Here is a 21,169-nt window from a genome sequence, read left to right as displayed (position 1 = left end):
TTTTTAATCATTGCCATTCTGAGTGGGGTTAGGTGGTATCTCATTGTGACTTTGATCTGCACCTCCCTTACAATGAGGGATGTTGAGCATTTTCATATGCTTTTTGGTTGTTCATATGTCTCCCTTAGAGAGTTGTGTATTCTGCTCATTTTCCAATCTCTTAATTGGATTAATCATTTCCTTCTGGTAAGCCACTTGAGTTCCCTGTGTATTCTTGTTATCAGTCCCTTATTTGAGGCAAGTTAACAAAAACTCCCTCCCATTCCAACAGTTGTCAATTCACACTAATTACAGTGTCCTTTGCTGTGCAGAAATTTAATTTGATGTAGTCCCACCTGTCTATTTTGGGGATTATTGCCTGTGCTTTGGGGATCTTGCTTAAGAATTCTTTGCCTATCCCAATGTCTCCCAGTTTCCCCAGTGTTTTCCTCCAGTAGTTTTTTAGTTTGCAGTCTTAGGGTTAGATCTTTGATCCACTTTTAGTTGAGTTTTGAAAATGGTGACAGGGGTTCAGATTCATCTTTCTGCAAGTGGATACTCACACTTTCCAGCACCATTTGCTAAAGGGGTTTTCCTTTTCTCACTGAATTGACTGATATCCTTTGTCAAAGATGATTTGGCTGTGCATTTTTGGGTTTATTTGTAAGGTCTCTACTCTGTTCCATTGGTCCTCATGTCTGTTTTTGTACCAATACCATGCTCTTTTTATTATCACAGCTTTGTAATATATTTTAAGGTCAGGAAGTAAGATGCCATCCACTTCACTCTTCTTGTGCAAGATGGCTTTCATAATATTGGTTCTTTTATAATTCCAGACAAATTCTATGATTGTCTTTTCTAGATCTGTGAAGAATGTGTCTTGTAATTTTATAGGGATTGCATTAAATATGTAGATTAATTTGGGTAGGATTGCCATTTCGATTATATTAATTCTGCCAATCCAGTTACATGGAATTTCCTTTCAGTTTTTTGGTGTCCTTTTCAATTTCCTTTTTAAGGTTTTCATAGTTTTCCTTATAGAGGTCTTTGACTTCCTTGGTTAGTTTTATTCCTAGGTAAATGGAATTACTTCTTTAGTTCTGTCTCTTCTTCTTGTTGTTTGTAAGAAAAATGCTATAGATTTTTAAAGTTAATTTTGTATCCTGCCACTTTACTGTAAGAATTTAATACTTCAAGAACATTTTTTTTGTGGATACTATTGGGTCCTCTATGTATACAATCATGTCATCTGCAAACCGATAATTTAAACTCCTTTTCCCCTGTTGGAATCCTTTTTATTTCATTCTCTTGTCTGATCTCTTTGGCTAGAACTTACAATACTATATCGAATATGTGGAGAAAGTGGGCAGCCTTGTCTTGTACCAGTTTTTAGTGAAAAAGCTTTCAGCTCTTTTCCATTCAGTATAATGTTATCTATAGTTTTTTCATAGATGGCTTTTATTATGCTGAATTTTGTCAAATGCTTTTATTATGCTGAATTTTGTCAAATGTTTTTTCCACATAAATTGAAATGATCATATAGTTTTTACCTTTCTTTCTGTTAATATGGTGTACTACATTTATGGTTTTGTGTATGTTGAACCACCCTTGCATTCTTGGAATAAAGTCTACCTGGTTGTGATGAATAACCTTTTTGATATGCTTTTGAATACATCTAGCAAGTATCTGTTGAGAAATTTTGCATCTATATGCCCCAGAGGTATAGGTCTATAGTTTTCCTTTTTTTGTCGTATCCTTATCCATTTTGGGAATGAGGATAATGGAGGCTTCATAAAATGAATTTAGAAGGGTTTCTTCCTTTGGGATCTCGTGAGTAGAACGGGGGTTCTCTCTTTTGTAAGCATTTTGTAAAATTCAGCATTGAAGTCATTGGGGCCTGAACTTTCTTTGTTGGGATGTTATTTATTACTGATTCAATCTCATCTCTTGTTATCAGTCTATTCAGGTTTTCTGTATCCTCCTGCATAATCTATCTTCATAGATTATGTGTCCAATAATTTGTCCATCTCATCCAGTTTTCTTCTTTGTTGGCATAGAGTCACTCATAGTATCCTCTAATGATGTTTTATATTTCTATTATGTCTGTTGTAATGTTTCCTGATTCATTGTGAACTTGATGTATTTGGTTCCTTTCTCTCTTCTTAATTATTCTAGCTATTGGTGTGTCAATCTGTTTATCTTTTCAAAGAACCAGCTTCTGCTTTTGTTTATTTTCTGCATAGTTCACTTATTTTCTATTACATTTATTTCTGATCTAATCTTTATTATTTCTTTTCTTCTGACATTTTTTGTATTTTCCTGTTGTTGTTTCTCCAATTCCCTGAGGCATGGTGTTAAGTTGTCCTTTTGTCACACTAATTGTTATGAACTTCCCTCTTATAACTGCTTTTACAGTATGCCATGAATTATGGAATCTCATGTACTCATTACCTTTTCTTTACATCACTCTTTTGATTTCAATTTTAATCTCTTCAGTAGTAATGAAGTAATTCAGAGTTAGGTTATTTAGTTTCTATGTACTTGTGTATATTCAAGGTTTTTTTGTAAGATTAATATAAACTCCATTGCTGTTGAAGACGATGGATATAGTTTCTATGCCTTTGAATCTGTAAAGGCTGGTTTTGTGCCATATCATGTGGTCAGTCTTTGAGAAAGTACCATGTGGAACTGAGAAAAATTTATATATATATATATATTTTGTGTGTGGAAAGTTCTATAGATGTCTATCAAGTTAATCTGGTTTATGGTATAATTTAGGTCCAGAATCTCTTTGCTTTTTTTTTTCTTTTTTTGTCTCATTGACCTGTCTAAGAAGATAATGGGATTTTGAGATCTCCAAAAATTATTGTGTTACAATCTATCTCTCCTTTTAGACCTAGCAGTCTGTTCTTTACATATTTGAGTGCTTCTGAGTTGGGTGCATAGATATTGATGTGTGTTATATCTTCTTGGTGAATTAACCCTTTTACTACTATATAATGTCCTTCTTTGTCTTTTCTTATCGTTTTTGTCTTAAAACCTATTTTGTCCAACATCACGATAGTGACTCCCACTCTTTTTTGGTTTCCATTGGCATGGAATAACTTTTTCCAGCCCTTCGCTTATAGTCTATGTATGTCTTTATCCATGAGGTGGGTTTTTTGTAGGCAGTAAATGGAGGATTTCCGATTTTTAATCTATTCAACCAGTCTGTATCTCTTAATTGGAGAATTTAATCCATTAACATTCAACATTATTATCAACATTTTAAAAATTCTCCCTACCATTAAGTTGGCCATATACTTGGTTGTTTTTTGTTCTCTTCTTGCTGTCTGTCTGCCTTTAGTTTTCTTGGTATTGTCCTCCCTCCAGAATGTCTTGAAGAACTGGCCTGGAGTTGGTAAATTCTTTCAAGTTTTGTTTATCCAAGAACATTTTTACTTCTCTTCTCATATGAAGGATAATCTTGCCTTGTATAGTATTATTGGCTGAAATTGTTTTTCATTTAACATTTTGAATATATTTCCCTATTTTTTCCTTGCTTGCATTGTATCCAATGAGAGGTTCGGTGTTAGCCTGATAGGATAGCCTTTGTATGTGATTTGACATTTCTCCCTTGCCAATCTTAGAATCTTGTCTTTGTATGTGGATTTGGCCAATCTAACCATGATGTGCCATGGAGAAGATCTTCTTGATTATATTTAGGATTCCTTGTGTTTCTTGGTTCTGGATTTTTGATTGCCACTCTAGACTTGGAAAGTTTTCTTCCAGATTTTCATAGAATAGATTATCAATGCCGTTATTAGTTTCTTCACCTTCTAGGATACCAATTATTCAGATTTTTGAGTGTTTCATGGTATCTAGTATTTCTTGTATAGGATACTCAATTTTCTTGGCTGTTTTCTTAGCATTTTTGATAATTTTTTCTAGGTGAGAGGTTTTGTCTTCTACTCCTGAGATTTGATCTTCTGCATGGTCTAACCTACTTTTAATACTTTGGAGGGAGTTTTGATTTCCTGTATTACATCCTTCATATCTAAAAGTTGTGTTTGATTCTTTTTTGTGGTGTCCAATTCTTCTTTCATATCATGGAAGGACTTCTTCATCTCTTGGAGCTCAACGTCTCTTTTCTCTTCCATCTCATTTAGTTTTGTTACCATAAATCTTCTAAATTATTTTTCTGACATTTTGGTAATATCCTATAAATTTTCTCTACTTGGAGACAAGTTACAGTGTTGCCTTGTTGGAGATGTATTCCTTGATTCTCTTATGCTTGAGGATCTACTCTGATTTTTAGTCATTTGGCAATGTAGTCACTTTTGGCTAATTTGTTGGAGAAGGATTCTGTGACTGTGAACTCTTGTATTTCTTTACTGTGAAATAAATTGACGCTATTTTCTTCCTTCCTTCCTCCAGTTTGGAAATCACAGGAAAAGTTTTGCAATGGAATTTATGAAGGGGAATTTCACTTTTTTGGCAAGCACTACAGTGTGGTGCAAAGAATTCTCTAAAACTCACAATGTTCAGATGTTTAGCTACTATGCACCCAATCTTCTCTAGGTAGTAGGTAAGGACTGAGCAGTAGAACAGGAAAATAAAGTAAGAGAATAAAAAAGGGAATAGAAATAGGAAGAAAAAAACAAAGAAAAAGAAGGAAAGAACTAGCACAAAAAGAGGAGAAAATAACCAAAAAACACGTCATAGGTAATGAAGTTGGGTTAAAAATAGAAAACTGTGTGGTGCTGGACGTAAGGCCAACACTGTCAGAGGTGGAGATGCCTGGATGCTTTCTGTCCTAGTTGAGGGAAGAAGAGACACATTAACAAGAGAAAGGAACAAATGGGGCAGAAAGCCTTTTTTTTTTTTTTTCCCAAAAACAAAAACAAAACAGAAGGGACAGAGAAGAACAAGAGGGAGAAGGACACTTGCCTACCTGATTATCACTGCAGTCTAGAAGGAGAAACCCTGGCTAGGGAACTGAACTGTGAGGGCCAACTCAGTCAGAGGTGGAGGTACCTGGATGCTTTCTGTCCTGACTAGCACTGGGATCTGGAAGGGGAGACTTCACAGCCATGAAGTAGAATCCAGAGGGCCAACACAAGGAGAGGCTTTGGGTATATTTAAAATGTTACAACTGTACAATGTTAGAAAAATCAAACACTCTTCCTCTGACACTTTAGGGGCAAATAAACACATAAAATATGAGATAATACATAGACTACCAAAGAAATAGTCTAAGAAAGAACAGACTTTTTAGCTACAGTCACTGAAAGATCAGAGAATTTTAATATGAAGTCTGTGGAAGCAGGATCGGCCAGGCCGCTGTGCAGATGTAATTCCCAAGTCTTCATAGTACGGCTTTCCTATCCTCCTTCACACACACCAAATAGGGCCCTCATCAACCTTTGCTTTGTATTCTTAGTGATTCGGATCTGCTAGTGGACCTCACCTTTCACAGAAAGCCTAAATAAAGCAACAGAAGGCAAAGAATTAATTGAATAAGAGATTACAGAGGATAACTAGAAGAATGTGGCATTTACAGGTGTTCTCATGCACTTGAAAGATTCTAAACCTTGTCTTTTGTCTAATTCAGTCATTGAAGTCTTTTCATTGGAAAATATGTTGTAACAGAGACTTTAGAATCAGAGTTGAAGGCTCATATAATCCAATGCCCACTTGACATTCAAATTTAATTTTATTGTAATCTTATCTTAAAATTTATAAGCTATATAGGCATTCCAAAAGTTGTCAGTAGTAGTGGACTGAATATTTGTTGGTGTTGATTCGAGCAACATCAATAGAGTTTAATACATGTCAGCAACAATGACTGGTTCTGAAGACACAGTAGTAAATATGATACAGCCCAGAATCTTGTCACATAGCAGAGATGATGGACAATAGAGCAGTATTGTAAGTGTTACAGATAGAATAAGCCCATTGGGAGTAATTGCAGAAGTCTTCCTGTTAGAAAGGAGCATAAAAGATCTAGTTAGAGATTCAAAGAGGAGAACAAGTTAACCAGATGACAAGCAACAAGAATAAAGGAAAAATCTTTTTACAAGCACAGAAGTGGAAAAGAACATGAGAGTCCAAATATCTCAAAATTATACTAAGTCACACTTGTATGTCAGAGAAGAGCAGTGTGGGGAAGCAGGTAGGTAAAGTGGTGTCAATTCAAGGAGGGCATTAAATGCCAAATTATCTCTCTTTTTTTGTTGAGAGGTTTATTTTTTTTGCTATAGGGCGCGTGCGCTCGCCAGACAGACAGAGAGAGACAGAGAGACAGAGAGACAGAAAGCGAGAAATCACCCCCCCCAGAGGGGATGGTCACACTGCAATCCCTTCTCCTCCATTCCCCTCTCGGGATCATGGATGCACACATGCCCAGCGTGTTTTAAGCCACCGGGTCTGGGACGCGAACCGCGGTCGACTACTTGGGAGTCCAGCGACATAGCCATTATGCTAACTGCTGGTTCCCGCAAATTATCTCTTAACTATTCTAATAACTATAGAAAGACAGTAAAATCTCATTATTTAAAAAGAGATATAGAGAAATGCTTTTTTTTTTTTCCGTAGGGCATGTGCGCTTTCCAGAGAAAGACATAGTAAGAGAGAAAGTAAGAAATCACACCCCAAGAGTGATAGCCATGCTTCAATATTTTCCCCTGAGATTTTGATATACATGTCCTCATGCCTGGCATGATTTTCAAGCCTTCAGGTCTGGAAGTTGAACTGTGGTGGACCATGTAAAAGTTCAGTTCCTTAACCAGCTCATCACCTGCTGGCTTAACCTTATTTGTCTTTTTTTTTTTTAATTTTTTTTTTTTAGCTTTTTTAAGTTTATTTGATCTATGAGTGATAGGGACAGAGAGAGATAGTAATTTCAACAGAGCTCTGACACTGTAGTCCACCCCCAGTTTCAGCCAGTTATGGATAATGAGCACAGGCAAGTCTTGTGCACTCAGAAAAGTCTTCAAACTTGAACTGGGAATCTTCCCTTGTGGAATTGCTTTGGGGATCATTGTATTTTACTACTGTACTCCCATCTAAACCCATTTTTAGAGAAACACTGTCTTCTCTCTGAATAGATTCCCATATGGACTCAATTCCTCCTCTACATCATGATACTGTGTGAATCTTCTCTAAATTCTGGGCAAACAGGGATATTTACCATCACACACATACCCTATGTAGAATGGTTGGTGAAAGAGATGAAAGAAGGTCAGTCCAACTCTAACACGAGGTACATTGAGGAAAGGAAGATGCTATAGCCTCATTCTGTGGCTGGGCATGTGGTCCCAGTGTTTGTGGCTTTCTCCATCTGTGCCTCTTGTTCCCCTTTTTCCTCAAACAGTTACTCAGCTTATTTGTGATCCTTACATGAATGATTATCCAAATCTTCTCATTTCAGGAAGTAGAAATTCTGAAGTGAGCAATCAATGCCAGAAAGAAGACTATCACAATGGTATATTCCAACTGTTAAATATCTGTTCTTATTTTTTTCACTTTATAGGCCTTTATCAGGGCTTCATTTTCTTTATAAATTATCTGTAAATTAAATTCTTCAAAAATTAAATTATGTAGACCACCTCAAAATGACAGGCATTCCTTATTCATAGCTGCTTATAAAAGCATTCCCAATAGAAGAGAAGAAAGCACTATGGATGTAGTTGAGATGGTATTCAGCAGTAAAACCATGATATAGAGGTTTTTGGTTTTATCATTATTATGATTTTTGCCAGAGGGCATGTAAGTATTCATGAGGGAAAGACAAAGCACCCCCAAGAGTCCTGGTCCTGCTGCAGTCCTTTCTCCTCCAATTCCCTACCTATCAGGTCCCAGTTATGTATGCATGCACCTGCTGTTTATTTTAGCATCTATTTTTGTTTCAGGTGGGTGGGGTAAGGAGAAAATATTTCTTTTAGGCACAATAGCTAAAAACACAAACCAAATCTGTTCATTCAATAAGCTTCAAATGTCAAGCAAGATTGTCATAGTGGCAGAAGGAAGGCAAGATTATTAGAAAGACTTTCTTAGAAAAATTGTTAGTACTGGAGAATCCTAGAACAGCTTTCCTAATTAGCTGTTTGATTTACTATGCTCCATGCAAATTGAGAGCTTGGTTTAGGGGACTAGCATTGAAGGAGGGTTGATGTCTTTAAATTTCAAGTATTCTTTGAAGACTTTGTCCTGTGGTAGGAGATTGGATGACTAGCTGAAGAATAATTAAAAGAACAACCATAAAATTAATATATAATATCAAACTTTTCTCTGAATATGCATTCTTCATACCTTTTATTTCTTCTAGGAGTGAAACTCTCTTGACTTTATTCCTACTCTTAATCCTAAAAAGTAGGCTCAGTGTATAAGGCTTCCCATTTGTTTTCCCTTGGTTGATACCCTGAAAAGTTCACATTTATGTGTCTTCTCTTAATCTCACATAGTGTAAAGGTTGTTCTGAAAAAAAAAAAGGTTTTGGAAAAATGGAGACGTATACCATTTTTGCAGATTGAATACTCAACAGAGTAAAAATTTCAATTCTCCCAGTAAACATAGAGTTTTAACACAATTTCTCCCAACAGAGTTTTTTGTAGATATCAGTAAGATTATTTTTGAAATTTATATGGAATAACAAATGAGATGGATTAAAAATAATTATTAAAGGACTAGCAGATGATCCAATGGTTATATCACTGGACTCTGGACTCTCACTTAATCGACTATGGTTTGAGTTCTGGTCCTAGCAACTTAAAATTCACAATTGGTGCATGTGTGTGTGTACCCAAAATCCTGAGAGGAGAATGGAGGAGAAGGTATTGTGGCATGGCCATCTTCCCTGGGGAGTAATTTCTTACTTTCTGTCTCTCTGTCTCTCTGGAGAGCATACCTATATCAAAAATCTGGTTAATTGTATATCTATTTTATATGTACAGTAATCAAGATTATGTAGTAATTGCAAAAAAATAAAAAATAGATCAATGGAATGTAATAGAGAGCCAGAAATAAACTCACACAGACATACCCTACTGATTTTTGACAAAGCTATAAAAGGAGTCTAACAAAAGGTTAGCCTTTTTAAAAAATAATGCTGAAATAATTAGCCACAATAGGCTAAAAAACCTCCACAAAAATGAAATGAAAAACTAAACAAAAACATAATAAAACTCCACTGTTCTTTATAGCTTATTTAAAATATTAACTATATTTGAATCATATATTGAAGTGTAAAATATAAAGCTACAAAAATTTAGAAAAAAATGTATGAAGACTTTCAGATCTAAAATAATCAAAAACTTATTAAACTTGAGATAAAAAGCGATATTCATGAAATGAAAAATTAGACATCACCAAGATCTAAAAACTCTGCTCTGAAATAGACTGTATTAAAAAGATGAAAAGTCAAACTAAAGGCTAGATGAAATATTTGTAAACCACATATCTGACAAAAGAATAGTATTTAGGGTATATAAAGAATACTTAAAGTTCAACTGTAGAAAAACACATAATCTGGGACCAGCAGATGATGTAATGGTTACATCGCTGAACTCCCACATGGCCCACTGTGTCTGAGTCCTGGATCAGGCAACTTGAAACTCACCTCAAGCATGCGTGGGTATGTGCCCAAAATCCTGAGAAGAGAATGGAGGAGAAGGAATTGTGGTGAGGTAATTTCTTGCTTTCTGTCTCTCTGTCACTTTCTGTCTCTCTAGTTAGCACATACACCCTATAGCAAAAAAAAAAATTTATAAAAAAATAAAAAAAAACACAATCTAATTAGGCCATTCACAAAATACAGTAAGAGATATTTTACTGAAGAAGATATACAAATAATAAGCTCATGAAAACATTTTCAACATCATCAATCATTAGGAAAATGCAGGTAAAAACAACCATAATGGCTAACATTTTTTTTTTCTTTTAAATCATGACAACACAAAAATGAGAGTGAGAATAAGTAGATTACCAATACATTGCTGGTGGGACTGATAACCAGAATATATAAAGAACTCAAGCAGCTGTTCTGAAAAAAGATGATCAACCCTATTAAAAGATGGGAGAAAGAGTTGATAAAACTTCTCTCTAAGAATGACATAGGAATAGCCAAAAGGCATGTGAAAAAATGCTCAACATCCCTCACTGTAAGGGAAATGCAGAACAAAACAACAATGAGATGTCACCTAACTTCAGTCAGAATGACTAAGATTGAAAAACCAAAAAATGACAAGTGCTGGCAGTGGTGTGGTGAAAGGGGAACTCTCTTACACTGCTGGTGGGAATATAAATTGGTCCAGTCACTGTGGAGAACAACTTGTAGATTCTTTAAAAATCTACAAATAGAACTACCATATGATCCAGCCATCCCATTCCTTGGTATCTTCCCAAAGCACAGAAAAATTCTTAATTGGAAAAGTGCTTGCACATTGATGTTTATTGCAGCATTATTCACAATTCTAAGACATGGAACCAACCCAAATGTCTATGAACAAATGAATGGATTGAAAAACTGTGACACATATACTCTATGGAATACTACTCAGCCATAAACAACAAGACTCTGGCTTTTGACAAAAAGTGGGTGAATATGGAAGATTTACTGCTGAGTGAAGCAAACCAGGCTATGAAAGAGAGATATTGTATGTCCTCATTCAATAATACTGAGTGTCCAAACTCTATGACTGAAACTGATTGACTAAAGGATAAAGAGACACAGTAAATGGTTGTGAATACCAGATATAGTGTGTGTGAAGAGTAGAGTCTGAGGAAGGACATTTAGAAGAAAAATAGAGAGGCAAAGCATTAATGGGATAAAGAAATGGGGTATTATTTGTTGGATATAACTTTATAGTATTATCAACTGGACTAGGGAGAAATGTACACATGTTGGAATATTCACTTTGCAAGCTAAATAACATCATAGAATATATAAAAGAACTTGAAATAAAAGAAAGAAATAGTACCATGACAAATCTACTAGAATGTTCATCATACTTGTATCACTCATGGAAACTCACTAGACCCTTTGCGTATTATGCCAAGGGAGTGAAAGCCATCTTTACTATCTCTAAAAAAGTAGGTAAGGCCATTTGCAGCCAATGGGGGAGAATTGGAGTTTAGGCTTGGATTCAGGTGTTCACTAGAATCAGTGCATTGAGAGCTAAATGTCGAGTTGGAATATAAGAGAGCATCTTAAAATTCTAGTAAACGGACTTCCCTGGCTTTTCTGTAATGACATACATCTTCAATGAAGATGTTAGATGGCAGAGGGATAGAGGAAAGTAATCTTCCACAAGGAGAAGAGGGCAGCACCCAGGCCCTCCCCTGGAGAATTGGGAGTGGTGACAAAATTAACACTAATGTGTGGAGCTCCTAAGGGGCATCTGTCAGCCCTACATTGCCAATGGAGCTGCTGCCAACTTCATTAGGTCTGTGTCTTAGCTCTTTCAGAGCCATTGTCACCTCCCTCCCAGTGTCTCTTATAATCACAATTAGCCTCCAGTGAGTTATGAGTCCAGAAGCCCCCAAAATTTGGGATTTCTAATCTCTATGGTCTTTCATTGTGTTGGAGGGAAGCAGTATTTAAAACTAACTTAAACCTAGAGTGGAGTAGATATATTTATTTTGTCAGGCACCAGTTAATACTCTAAAGATATGAAGAAAATATGGAAGTGTGGGTTTAGATAGGACAGAGATAGAAATGATTTAGCTTGTTATGGTCTTCCAGATTAAGAATATGAAACATGCCTAGTGAGATCTTTTCATCCTGATGTCATTGCAAAGAAAAATAACTGCTTTGCAGAGGCTTTAGACTTGAGTACAATTTTTTTCTGAATGAGCTTGTCAATTCCAAGGTTTGATACTAACACAAAGAGAAAATGACAATTAGGGGAGAAACCCATAATGACAAAATCTTCAGTTAGGTATTGATAGTAAAAGCAGGTGGTGGAAATATTACTGTATTACATTTCCAGAAAAGATAATTTGTCAATTGCTTTGAAGCTTCTAATCCCCATTAATGCACTACAGATTTGGTACACACAATATGATGATTTTCCTTTTAGCAACAAATAAACATGTAAGTTGACTAATGACTTCTTCAAAGACCTTCAGCCTTGAGACAGTAAACTGGAACTAGAATTTAGATCTCTTACTCTTCTCATTCAATGATTGATTCATCTAGCATTGACTGTAGAGATGCCACTGAGAAGCATGCCAGAATGGGAGAATTATACTGCAGTAGAATACTCTAGTCTTAGCTCTAGAAGAAGAGATATAAAGAAGGTGAGAATTTACACAAAGAGAGCACAATAAAATAGATCACGAGAGGTGAATATTAGGGTTGCACATGTTTGAGAAGCAGGATCTGTGTACCTGGCCTGAGATATGTGAAAAGTCAGGTAACCAAATCAGAGTGGAAGAAGATAGCACTACTTTTAAGAGAACAAAGTAAACTGTTCTTTTAGAATTAGGAAGTAAACCCATCTTTGAGAGACCTGCCTCCCACAGTGCCCTGGCACTGTTTTTCTCCAAATGATGATAGTACGAACATTCCTACTCATGATGGATGCACTCAGTGTCTGCCTCAACCAAGTCTGCAGTCATCAGTTAGAGAAATCTTTCTCTTAATGGAAATGTCATTTCTATTGACATCTCAACGGTATAAAGGTATGGCTCCGAGTTGTTTTGATTAACATGAAAGAAACATCTGTCTCCATGTCCCTTACTTCTCTAATTGACTCATTTCTCCCAACCAAGATTATTTAAAACTTAATAGGAGGTCAGAGTGAATTACAGCTAAATAGATTTTTTTCAGACCAAACATTTTAGCTAAGTTCTTGTATTAAGCTATACAAAAAGGATTGTATAAAAAATTTGAAGCTTTATTTTTGTTTTTAATGTACTGTGATAGAACAAAGGTGTGGTGGTTCTATTTGCTATAATTTTCAGTAACCCGATCATGGGAAAAGGCACATCGATGTACTCTTAAACAGGGCCAACAGAAAATACATTTTAACAAGGAGATGTTGGTCTTTCTTCTCACATCATGTCTAATTATTCTTATAATTTCAGTGTCCTTTGTCATCAGTTTTCCATTTGTCAAGGTCCCAGTTTTTCTACTCTTGTATAACCTATTTTAAAGGGTCACAAGAAAGTCTATAATTCATATTTTTAAAAAATCTCATTTATTAGGTTGTCATGAAAATTATGATATGTTTTTGTATGCAAAAATGAGTCAGGACTTTCCAGACAAACCAATAGAATATAGCTAAAAAATTCATAAGAAAGACAACCTCAACACAGCATTAATAAATTATTTATATTGAAATTTCAAGCCTTGGTAAAGGACAAAATAGAGATAATTTGTAGTGGACTATTTTAATGACATTGTTTTTGTTATAATACTTTCTGTGTTCTATTTATTATGTTTGTAGTAATTATCCTACTTTTACCACAACTCATAAGCACAGCCACGGTGAATACTTTCCTTCTTGGTATGGGTGTCTAAGGAGATAAACCATAGAGTCATGTCATTTCTCAGTAATAAGTTCTGAACAGATTGCTTGAATTGCTTATTTTTGAATAGACAAAGAAAGCTCAAAACATATATAAAGAAGTGTGGTTTGAGGTTTGCTCAGTATGAGGATGATATGACCCAATGTAAAGTAAGATTTTGTTGCTTAAAGGAAATTAGGTACCCACTAAAAGATAAAACAGCTGGAGTCGGAAATGAATACTGAGAAAAGAAAAGCAAAATAGACTGGCGCAGGAGGAAGATCTAAACAGGACTGACTCCTACCTGTGTTCACTGTCAAAACTGACTTGAACAGAGCTATGTTCCTAGCTCTATATTAAGAGGGTTTGATATGTTTGTACAGAGAAAATGGAACAAGTATCTTCAAAAGTCTGTCTTTGATGTTGTCTTTCATCAATGTTTATGTCAATATAAAACATAGTTTTAGGGGTAGTTTCAGCTCACCTGAAGAGCCAAGACCAGCTTTAGCTTTCTGACATCATGTGTTTGAATACATAATGCACTGTCTAACATTTATTTCCCTCTGGATTCTGAAAACAGACTAAGAATCCATGTCTATTTAGCTGAAAACTGAGTCCATGATAACGCGGAGATGGTATTGCAGGTGTAAAATCATTTGACCAACAGATGTTTTTTTCCCTTCATTTAACTTTTGAAACGCAAGGATTATGTCTATTCTCTTTATCTACCATGAGTCCAAAAATGGACTCTATGAGTATAAGTAATAAGAATATTTAGATGTCAGGACCAGCAGATGGCATAATGGTTACATTGCTTGACTCTCACATAGTTGACTACAGTTCAAGTTCCAGATCTGGCAACTTAAAATTTACACTGAGGATGTATGCATGAGTATGCAAGATCCTGAGAGGAGTATTAAAGAGAAGGGATTGTGGCATGGCCATCCCCTTTGGGTGTGTGTGTGTGTGTGTGTGTGATTTCTTGCTTCATCTTTCTGTCTCTCTAGTGAGTGCACACATCCTAAAGCCAAACTCTCTCTTAAAAATAAAGAATAATAAAAAAGAACATTTGATGTAATTATTTAAAATTTAAATTATTAAATCAAGAAAATGACAAATATAATCTTTGATGAGTTAAAAATAACTAGCTAACAAATACATCAAATGCACTTAATGGACAGGTTATTACAGTAAAATACTTTGCTAGAAAATACACACATGATAATAAATGCCATAAGTAATAAAATAAGAGATTTATAGGGTAGGGCAACTTAACAAAAAATTGGACACTTTCCTAACCAGGATGTACAGAACTCTGTAAGCAGTTAGAACTTACAAGATTTGATTGTATGATTATATTTTAGGAGAACCATTCTGTTAGTAGAGAGTATAGTGTGGTTTGAAATAAGAACAGGTCAAATCAGTGAGACTTATAAAGAAGTTATTAGACCTCATTGGATGGGCTGTGCTGAGGCATGCATTGGGATACTAACAAGTATGAATAAGGACTAAAGGTGATGTGAGAATATGTAGTACAAAAAAGGAAGAAGATAATTTTTCTTTGGAGGTGTGAGAAAGGGGAAAATATTGAATTTGTTGCCTTGGGACAGTAGGAGAATTTTAGTTTCACTGACGGAAATAAAGGAATCAGGAGGGAATTGGATTATGCAGAGAGGAGTTGAATCAATGGTGAACTATTTAGAAAAATGTTCAGTAAATTGTTGTAAAAAGCATCTGGACTTTTGTAGGGAAGTCTAAGTGATAAATGTAGAATTGAGAGTGAACCATGGCTGATAGTAATTGTTATAGATACATCCTTCAAGGAAAACCTGTAGAAAGAAGAGTACAGATTTTGAGTACGGAGCTTTAGAAAATGCTCACAATAATGAGGCAGGAGAATTGAAAAGAATTATCCAAGAACATAGAGAAAGATAATTAGTTGAAAGAAAATCAAATCAGAAGAGTTTCATAGAATTAAGCTTGGAGAGTCAAATAGCCAGATTGGTTAAAGGGCAAATGAAATATAATAAAAGTCTCTGGGTGTGATTTTTTAGAAAACCATAAATGATTATTAAGAATGTAATTTTGGGACAAGCAGGGGTCCTGGTGGTTAATGTGGCTGGATTCCACATACTAATAAAATGGTTTGAGTCCCAGATCTGTTGACTTGAAAAAATGCTAGGCATGTGTGTGTGCATATCCAAAATCCCAAGTGGAGATTGGAAGGGAAGAGATTGTTCTGGGGCCATCCCCTGGGTGTGTGTGAGGGGGTGTGATTTCTCTCTCTCTCTTTGATTAGCACACATGCACTATGGTAAAAAATCTAAAAACAAAATAAAATAGTGGAATTTCTAGAAATTAGTGAGGGTGAAATCATATTTTCATGACTCAAAGGATAAATGTTATGAGGAAATACACTCAGTGGGAGGAATACTCCACATTTGAGAACTCTGAAGATGAAAGAAAAATTTAGTATGGTGATTATATAGCCAAGGTTCCTTTTCCTAAATTGAGCTGGGTAGTTTATATAAGGAGGGAACAAGAATCAGTCAGGAAAAGGGGAACCAGAAGATGATTGATAAGTGAAATAAATGAAGGAATACTATTCTGGCAGTGATCAAGAGCATGCAATAGAAGGTCAACCAATTATCACCAGTAAATGTTGCATCTACATTTATTTAGTCAGTGGAATAGGGACTTTGGATTGTTTGTGCATTTATACACCAAGAACCCTATTAGTAGGCCAGAGTAGAGGCTGAGACTTCCTATTCTGCCATTTTATTGATATCACTAGTGAAAACTTCCTTGCCCTAGGTACTGAAGTAAATTAGTAATGACAAAGAGTTTCAGAAAATCAGATGGCATAGTCTATAGGCTTTATGAACCTCCCCAAGATCAGATTATGTTCTAATGAATACACCACTGTCTTCCTGATGCGGAGGGGATATGTGACATAAAGACAGCAACAGTCGTCTGAGCCTCATGGATCATCTGAAACATTTGTTTAAGGCTAGCAGTATGTATTCTGAAGACATTAGACTTACAGTTATTTCAATAGCTTTTGTTTTTCCTGACTTTTTCTGTAGGTTAGGAATCTTCACCTTTTTAAATGGGAACAAATAAGACATGGGTAAAAGAATTTATTCTCCTTGGCCTCTCCAGTGACTGGAACACTCAAGTCTCCCTCTTTGCCTTATTCTTGGTCACATACCTCTTGACAGTGTTTGGGAATGTTCTCATTGTTCTTCTGATCAGACTGGACAGCCGACTCCACACCCCCATGTATTTCTTTCTCACCAACCTCTCCCTTGTTGATGTCTCTTATGCCACAAGCATAGTCCCTCAGATGCTGGTGCATTTTCTTGCACAACATAAAATAATCTCATATGTGAGCTGTGCGGCACAGTTATTTTTCTCCCTGGGCTTGGGTGGGATTGAGTTTGTCCTACTGGCAGTGATGGCCTATGACCGCTATGTGGCTGTGTGTGATCCCCTGCGATACTCAGTTATCATGCATAGAGGGCTGTGTACCAGGTTGGCCATCATATCCTGGGTCAGTGGCTCCACCAACTCTCTCATGCAGACAGTCATCACCTTTCAGCTGCCCATGTGCACCAACAAGTATATTGACCATATATCTTGTGAACTCCTTGCTGTGGTCAGACTTGCCTGTGTGGACATCTCCTCCAATGAGGTCGCCATCATGGTGTCTAGCATCATCCTTCTGATGACACCCTTTTGCCTGGTTCTTTTGTCCTACATCCGGATCATCTCCACCATTCTGAAGATCCAGTCCACAGAGGGCAGGAAGAAAGCCTTCCACACCTGTGCCTCTCACCTCACAGTGGTTGCTCTGTGTTATGGCACAACCATTTTTACATACATCCAGCCCCACTCTGGTCCGTCTGTCCTTCAGGAGAAGTTGATCTCTCTCTTCTATGCTATTCTGATGCCCATGCTGAACCCCATGATTTACAGCCTGAGGAATAAGGAGGTAAAGGGAGCCTGGCAGAAACTATTAGGGAAATTCTCTGGATTCACACCAAAACTGACAACAGGATGACTCATGATCATCTGTGAGAGAAGAGAGCCTTGTCTCCGTGCTCTCCACTGAACTCAGGTGTGACAAGCTAACTGCATTGTCCTGGAAACCAGCAAGGAGACATTGCAATGAATACTGTGATATTCTTTTGGAGGCTGAGCGGCTGGACTAGGCTGGGTAGCATGGGGTTTTGGTATGTCATCATGGCTCATTCAGTGGAGTTAAGCACTGCTGCAATAGAACTTTGCACACTTAATCTCTATTTTTATGGCTTGAGAATAATTGAAAAATATACTATTCACTGTCTAGATCACATAGTTTGTATTAATGCACCTATATATAGATTTTACCTTAAACTGATTTTTGTTTTCTACATTTTGAAAAGTTTATTTGTTTCCATTGGGAACAGTGTGCATTTATACGTATAAAGTCTGACTTAAAATATTGTATGATGCAGTAAATGTGTGAGTCACTATTCTGAAAAAAGCGTTATCAGGACTCATTAAAATATTTCATGCAGGACCTATTAACAGTAGATATAATGTCTATGGATAGTAGGTGCATTAAGATCAAATTAAGATTTTGTTTTACTCTGATAGTTTATAGACAAAGGCTGTTTGTGCAAAGGCTATTATCGGTCTATGTAAAACTAGAATTAGGCACTAGTTGACAGTATTGAACAATTTGAGAGGAATTTTACTTCACATATGTGGGTTCCATTTAAAATGCTAAAACTGTTCAATGTTAGAAAAATCAAACACTCTTCCTCTGACACTTAAGGGCAAATAAACACATAAAATATGAGATAATACATAAACTAGCAAAGAAAAAGTCTAAGAAAGAACAGACTTCTTAGCTACAGTCAGTGAAAGATCAGAGAATTTTAATATGAAGTCTGTGGAAGCAGGGTAGGCCAGGCCTCTGTGCAGATGTAATTCCCAAGTCTTCATAGTAAGGCTTTCCTATCCTCCTTCACCACACCAGTTAGGGCCTTCATCAACCTTTTTATACTTAGTGATGTGGGCCTATCAGTGGACCTCACCTTTCATGAGAAGCCTAAATAATGCAACAGAAGGGGAAGATATAATTAAACAAGAGATTATGAAGGGGCAAGAAGAGAAAGAATATGGTGTTTCCATGCACTTGAAAGATTCTAAATCTTGTCTTTTGTCTAATTCAGTCATTGCAGTCTTTTCATTGGAAAATATGTTGTAACAGAGACTTTAGAATCAGAGTTGAAGGCTCATATAATCCAATGCTCATTTGACATTCAAATTTAATTTTATTGTAATCTTATCTTAAAATTTATAAGCTATATAGGCATTCCAAAAGTTGTCAGTAGTAGTGGATTGAATATTTGTTGGTGTTGATTTGAGCAACATCAATGGGTTTAATACATGTCAGCAACAATGACTGGTTCTGAAGACACAGTAGTAAATATGATACAGCCCAGAATTTTGTCACATAGCAGAGATGATGGACAATAGAGCAGTATTGCTTTACAGATAGAATAAGCCCATTGGGAGTAATTGCAGAAGTCTTCCTATTAGAAAGGAGCATAAAAGATCTAGTTAGAGATTCAAAGAGGAGAACAAGTCAACCAGATGACAAGCAACAAGAACAAAGGAAAACTCTTTTCTCAAGCACAGAAGAGAAAAGAATATCTGAAGTCATAAGTCACACTTGTAGGTCAGAGAAGGGCAGTGTGGGGAAGCAGGTAGGTAAAGTGGTATCAATTCATGGAGGGCACTAAATGCCAAATTATCTCTTAACTATTCTGGTAACAATAGGAAGACAGTAAAATCTCATTACTTAAAAGAGATTTAGAGAAACATTTGCTTTCTTTCTTTCTTTCTTTTTTATTTTATTTTTTAAAATTTTTCCATTGGGCATTTGCACTTGTCAGAGAGAGGTATAGTAAGAGAAAAAGTGAGAAATCATCCCCCGAAGGTGATAGCCATGCTTCAATCTCTTCTCCTTCTGAGATTTTGGATACTCATGCACACGTCTGGAGTGATTTTCAAGCCGTTAGGTTTAGGAACTGTGGTGGGCCATGTAGAAGTCCAATTCCTTAACCAGTGCACAACCCGTTGGCCCTCCTTTATTTGTTTTCGTTTGTTTGTTTGTTTCTTTGGTTTTTTGCTTTTGTTTTTAAGTTCATTTCTTTTAAAAGTGATAGAGACAGAGAGAGACAGTAATTACAACAGAGCTCTGACACTGTAGTCTACCCAGAGTTATAGCCGGTTATGGATAATGAGCACAGGCATGTCTTGTGCACTCAGAGAAGTCTCCAAACTTGAACTGGGAACCTTCTCATGTGGGATTGCCTTGGGGACCATTGTATTTTACTACTGTGCCCCCATCTAACCCCAATTTTAGAAGAACACTACTTTCTCTCTGAATAGATTTCTACATGGACTCAATTTCTCCTCTCAATGTCATGACAGAGCATTGACGGGATGGGGAGGTAATGGTGTAATCAGTTGAAGATATTTTGATCAACTACATTGGAAAGAAATGTCTCATATTGAAATGTTCACTTTGTAAGTTAAATAATGTGATTGAATATATAAAAGATAAAATAAAAAGTTATTAAAAAAGTTTGAGAATAAGTACTTAACAACTATAGAGAAATCACTAAAAGGAAAAAGATCCTAATATAAAATTTAATATTTTTTTAGATAAGTTGCCATATATCCATACACTGTTAGTATCTATATTCTGAAGATTTTTTTTTTTTTTGGAGAGGATTTTTTGCTATAGGGCGCATGCACTCACCAGACAGAGAGAGACAGAGAGATAGAAAGTGAGAAATCACCCCCCAGGGGGATGGCCACGCTGCAATCCCTTCTCCTCCAGTCTCCTCTTGAGATCTTGGGCACGCATGCACCTGCGCCTGCATGGGAGTCCAGCGACATAGCCATTACGCTAACTGCTGGTCCCAAGATCTTTTTGATCTATAAGCTCACTCTCAATAAATCTCCTTTTTTCCCTTGGAATTTCTTTTGTTTTTTCTTTTTTTTAAGATAAATTTTTGCTGCAGGGTGTGTATGCATACTGGAGAGAAAGAGAGACAGAAATCTAGAAATCACCACCCCAGGGAGGATGGTCACACCATCTCTTCTCCTCCATTCTCCTCTTGTGATTTTGGGCATGTACACATGGGTGCCCAGTGTGTTTTAAGCTGCCAGGTTTAGAACTTGAACCGTGGTCATCGACTATGTGGGAGTCCAGCGACAGAACCATTACACCATCTACTGCTCCCCCCTCCCCCCCTTTTTTTTTAAAGAAACTGAGTTGTTTGTCCTAGTTGAGTTTCCTGTGATTTAGATTTTTTTTTTTTTCCTGATAGCATCTCTGGAGTGTAAGTTTAATATATTTTTTTGACTCTGCATTTTTGTCTACATAAAAAATCAAGAATCTTGGCAACAGAGGCTTTGTCTTGAGCAAACATGTAGGAATAAACATACATTTATTACTATTTTTTTTCTCTAAATGTTGATTTTATCAATCACGTAAACATTATCCTTTTATAGCCAGTCAAAGGTTTAGACAAGGCCTTAAAATAGTGTACATCTCGGCTTCATACTTTCTTCTGTCCAAGAAAGGTAATGGTGATATGAACTGCTCAAGATTCTTTCCTTAAGAATTGCATTT

General features: G+C 36.2%; 1 protein-coding gene across 1 annotated transcript; it reads left to right on the top strand.

The window, feature by feature from the left end:
- The first annotated feature begins 16,579 nt into the window (after positions 1-16,579).
- On the top strand, positions 16,580-17,533 carry LOC102474029 (olfactory receptor-like protein OLF3). Its single transcript, XM_006159614.1, has one exon. It carries the CDS (start codon positions 16,580-16,582, stop codon positions 17,531-17,533), a length of 954 nt encoding a protein of 317 aa, XP_006159676.1.
- The last annotated feature ends 3,636 nt before the right edge of the window (positions 17,534-21,169 follow it).

Source organism: Tupaia chinensis, unplaced genomic scaffold, assembly GCF_000334495.1.
Source record: "Tupaia chinensis unplaced genomic scaffold, TupChi_1.0 Scaffold000637_1, whole genome shotgun sequence".
Lineage (NCBI taxonomy): Eukaryota > Metazoa > Chordata > Mammalia > Scandentia > Tupaiidae > Tupaia > Tupaia belangeri.
The sequence above is the reverse complement of the archived record's forward strand: the minus strand, read 5'-3'. Positions and strand labels throughout refer to the sequence as shown.

Bases quoted from the DNA above. Each gene is read 5' to 3' on its own strand.
- LOC102474029 (XM_006159614.1), top strand. From the start codon at position 16,580: ATGGGAACAAATAAGACATGGGTAAAAGAATTTATTCTCCTTGGCCTC.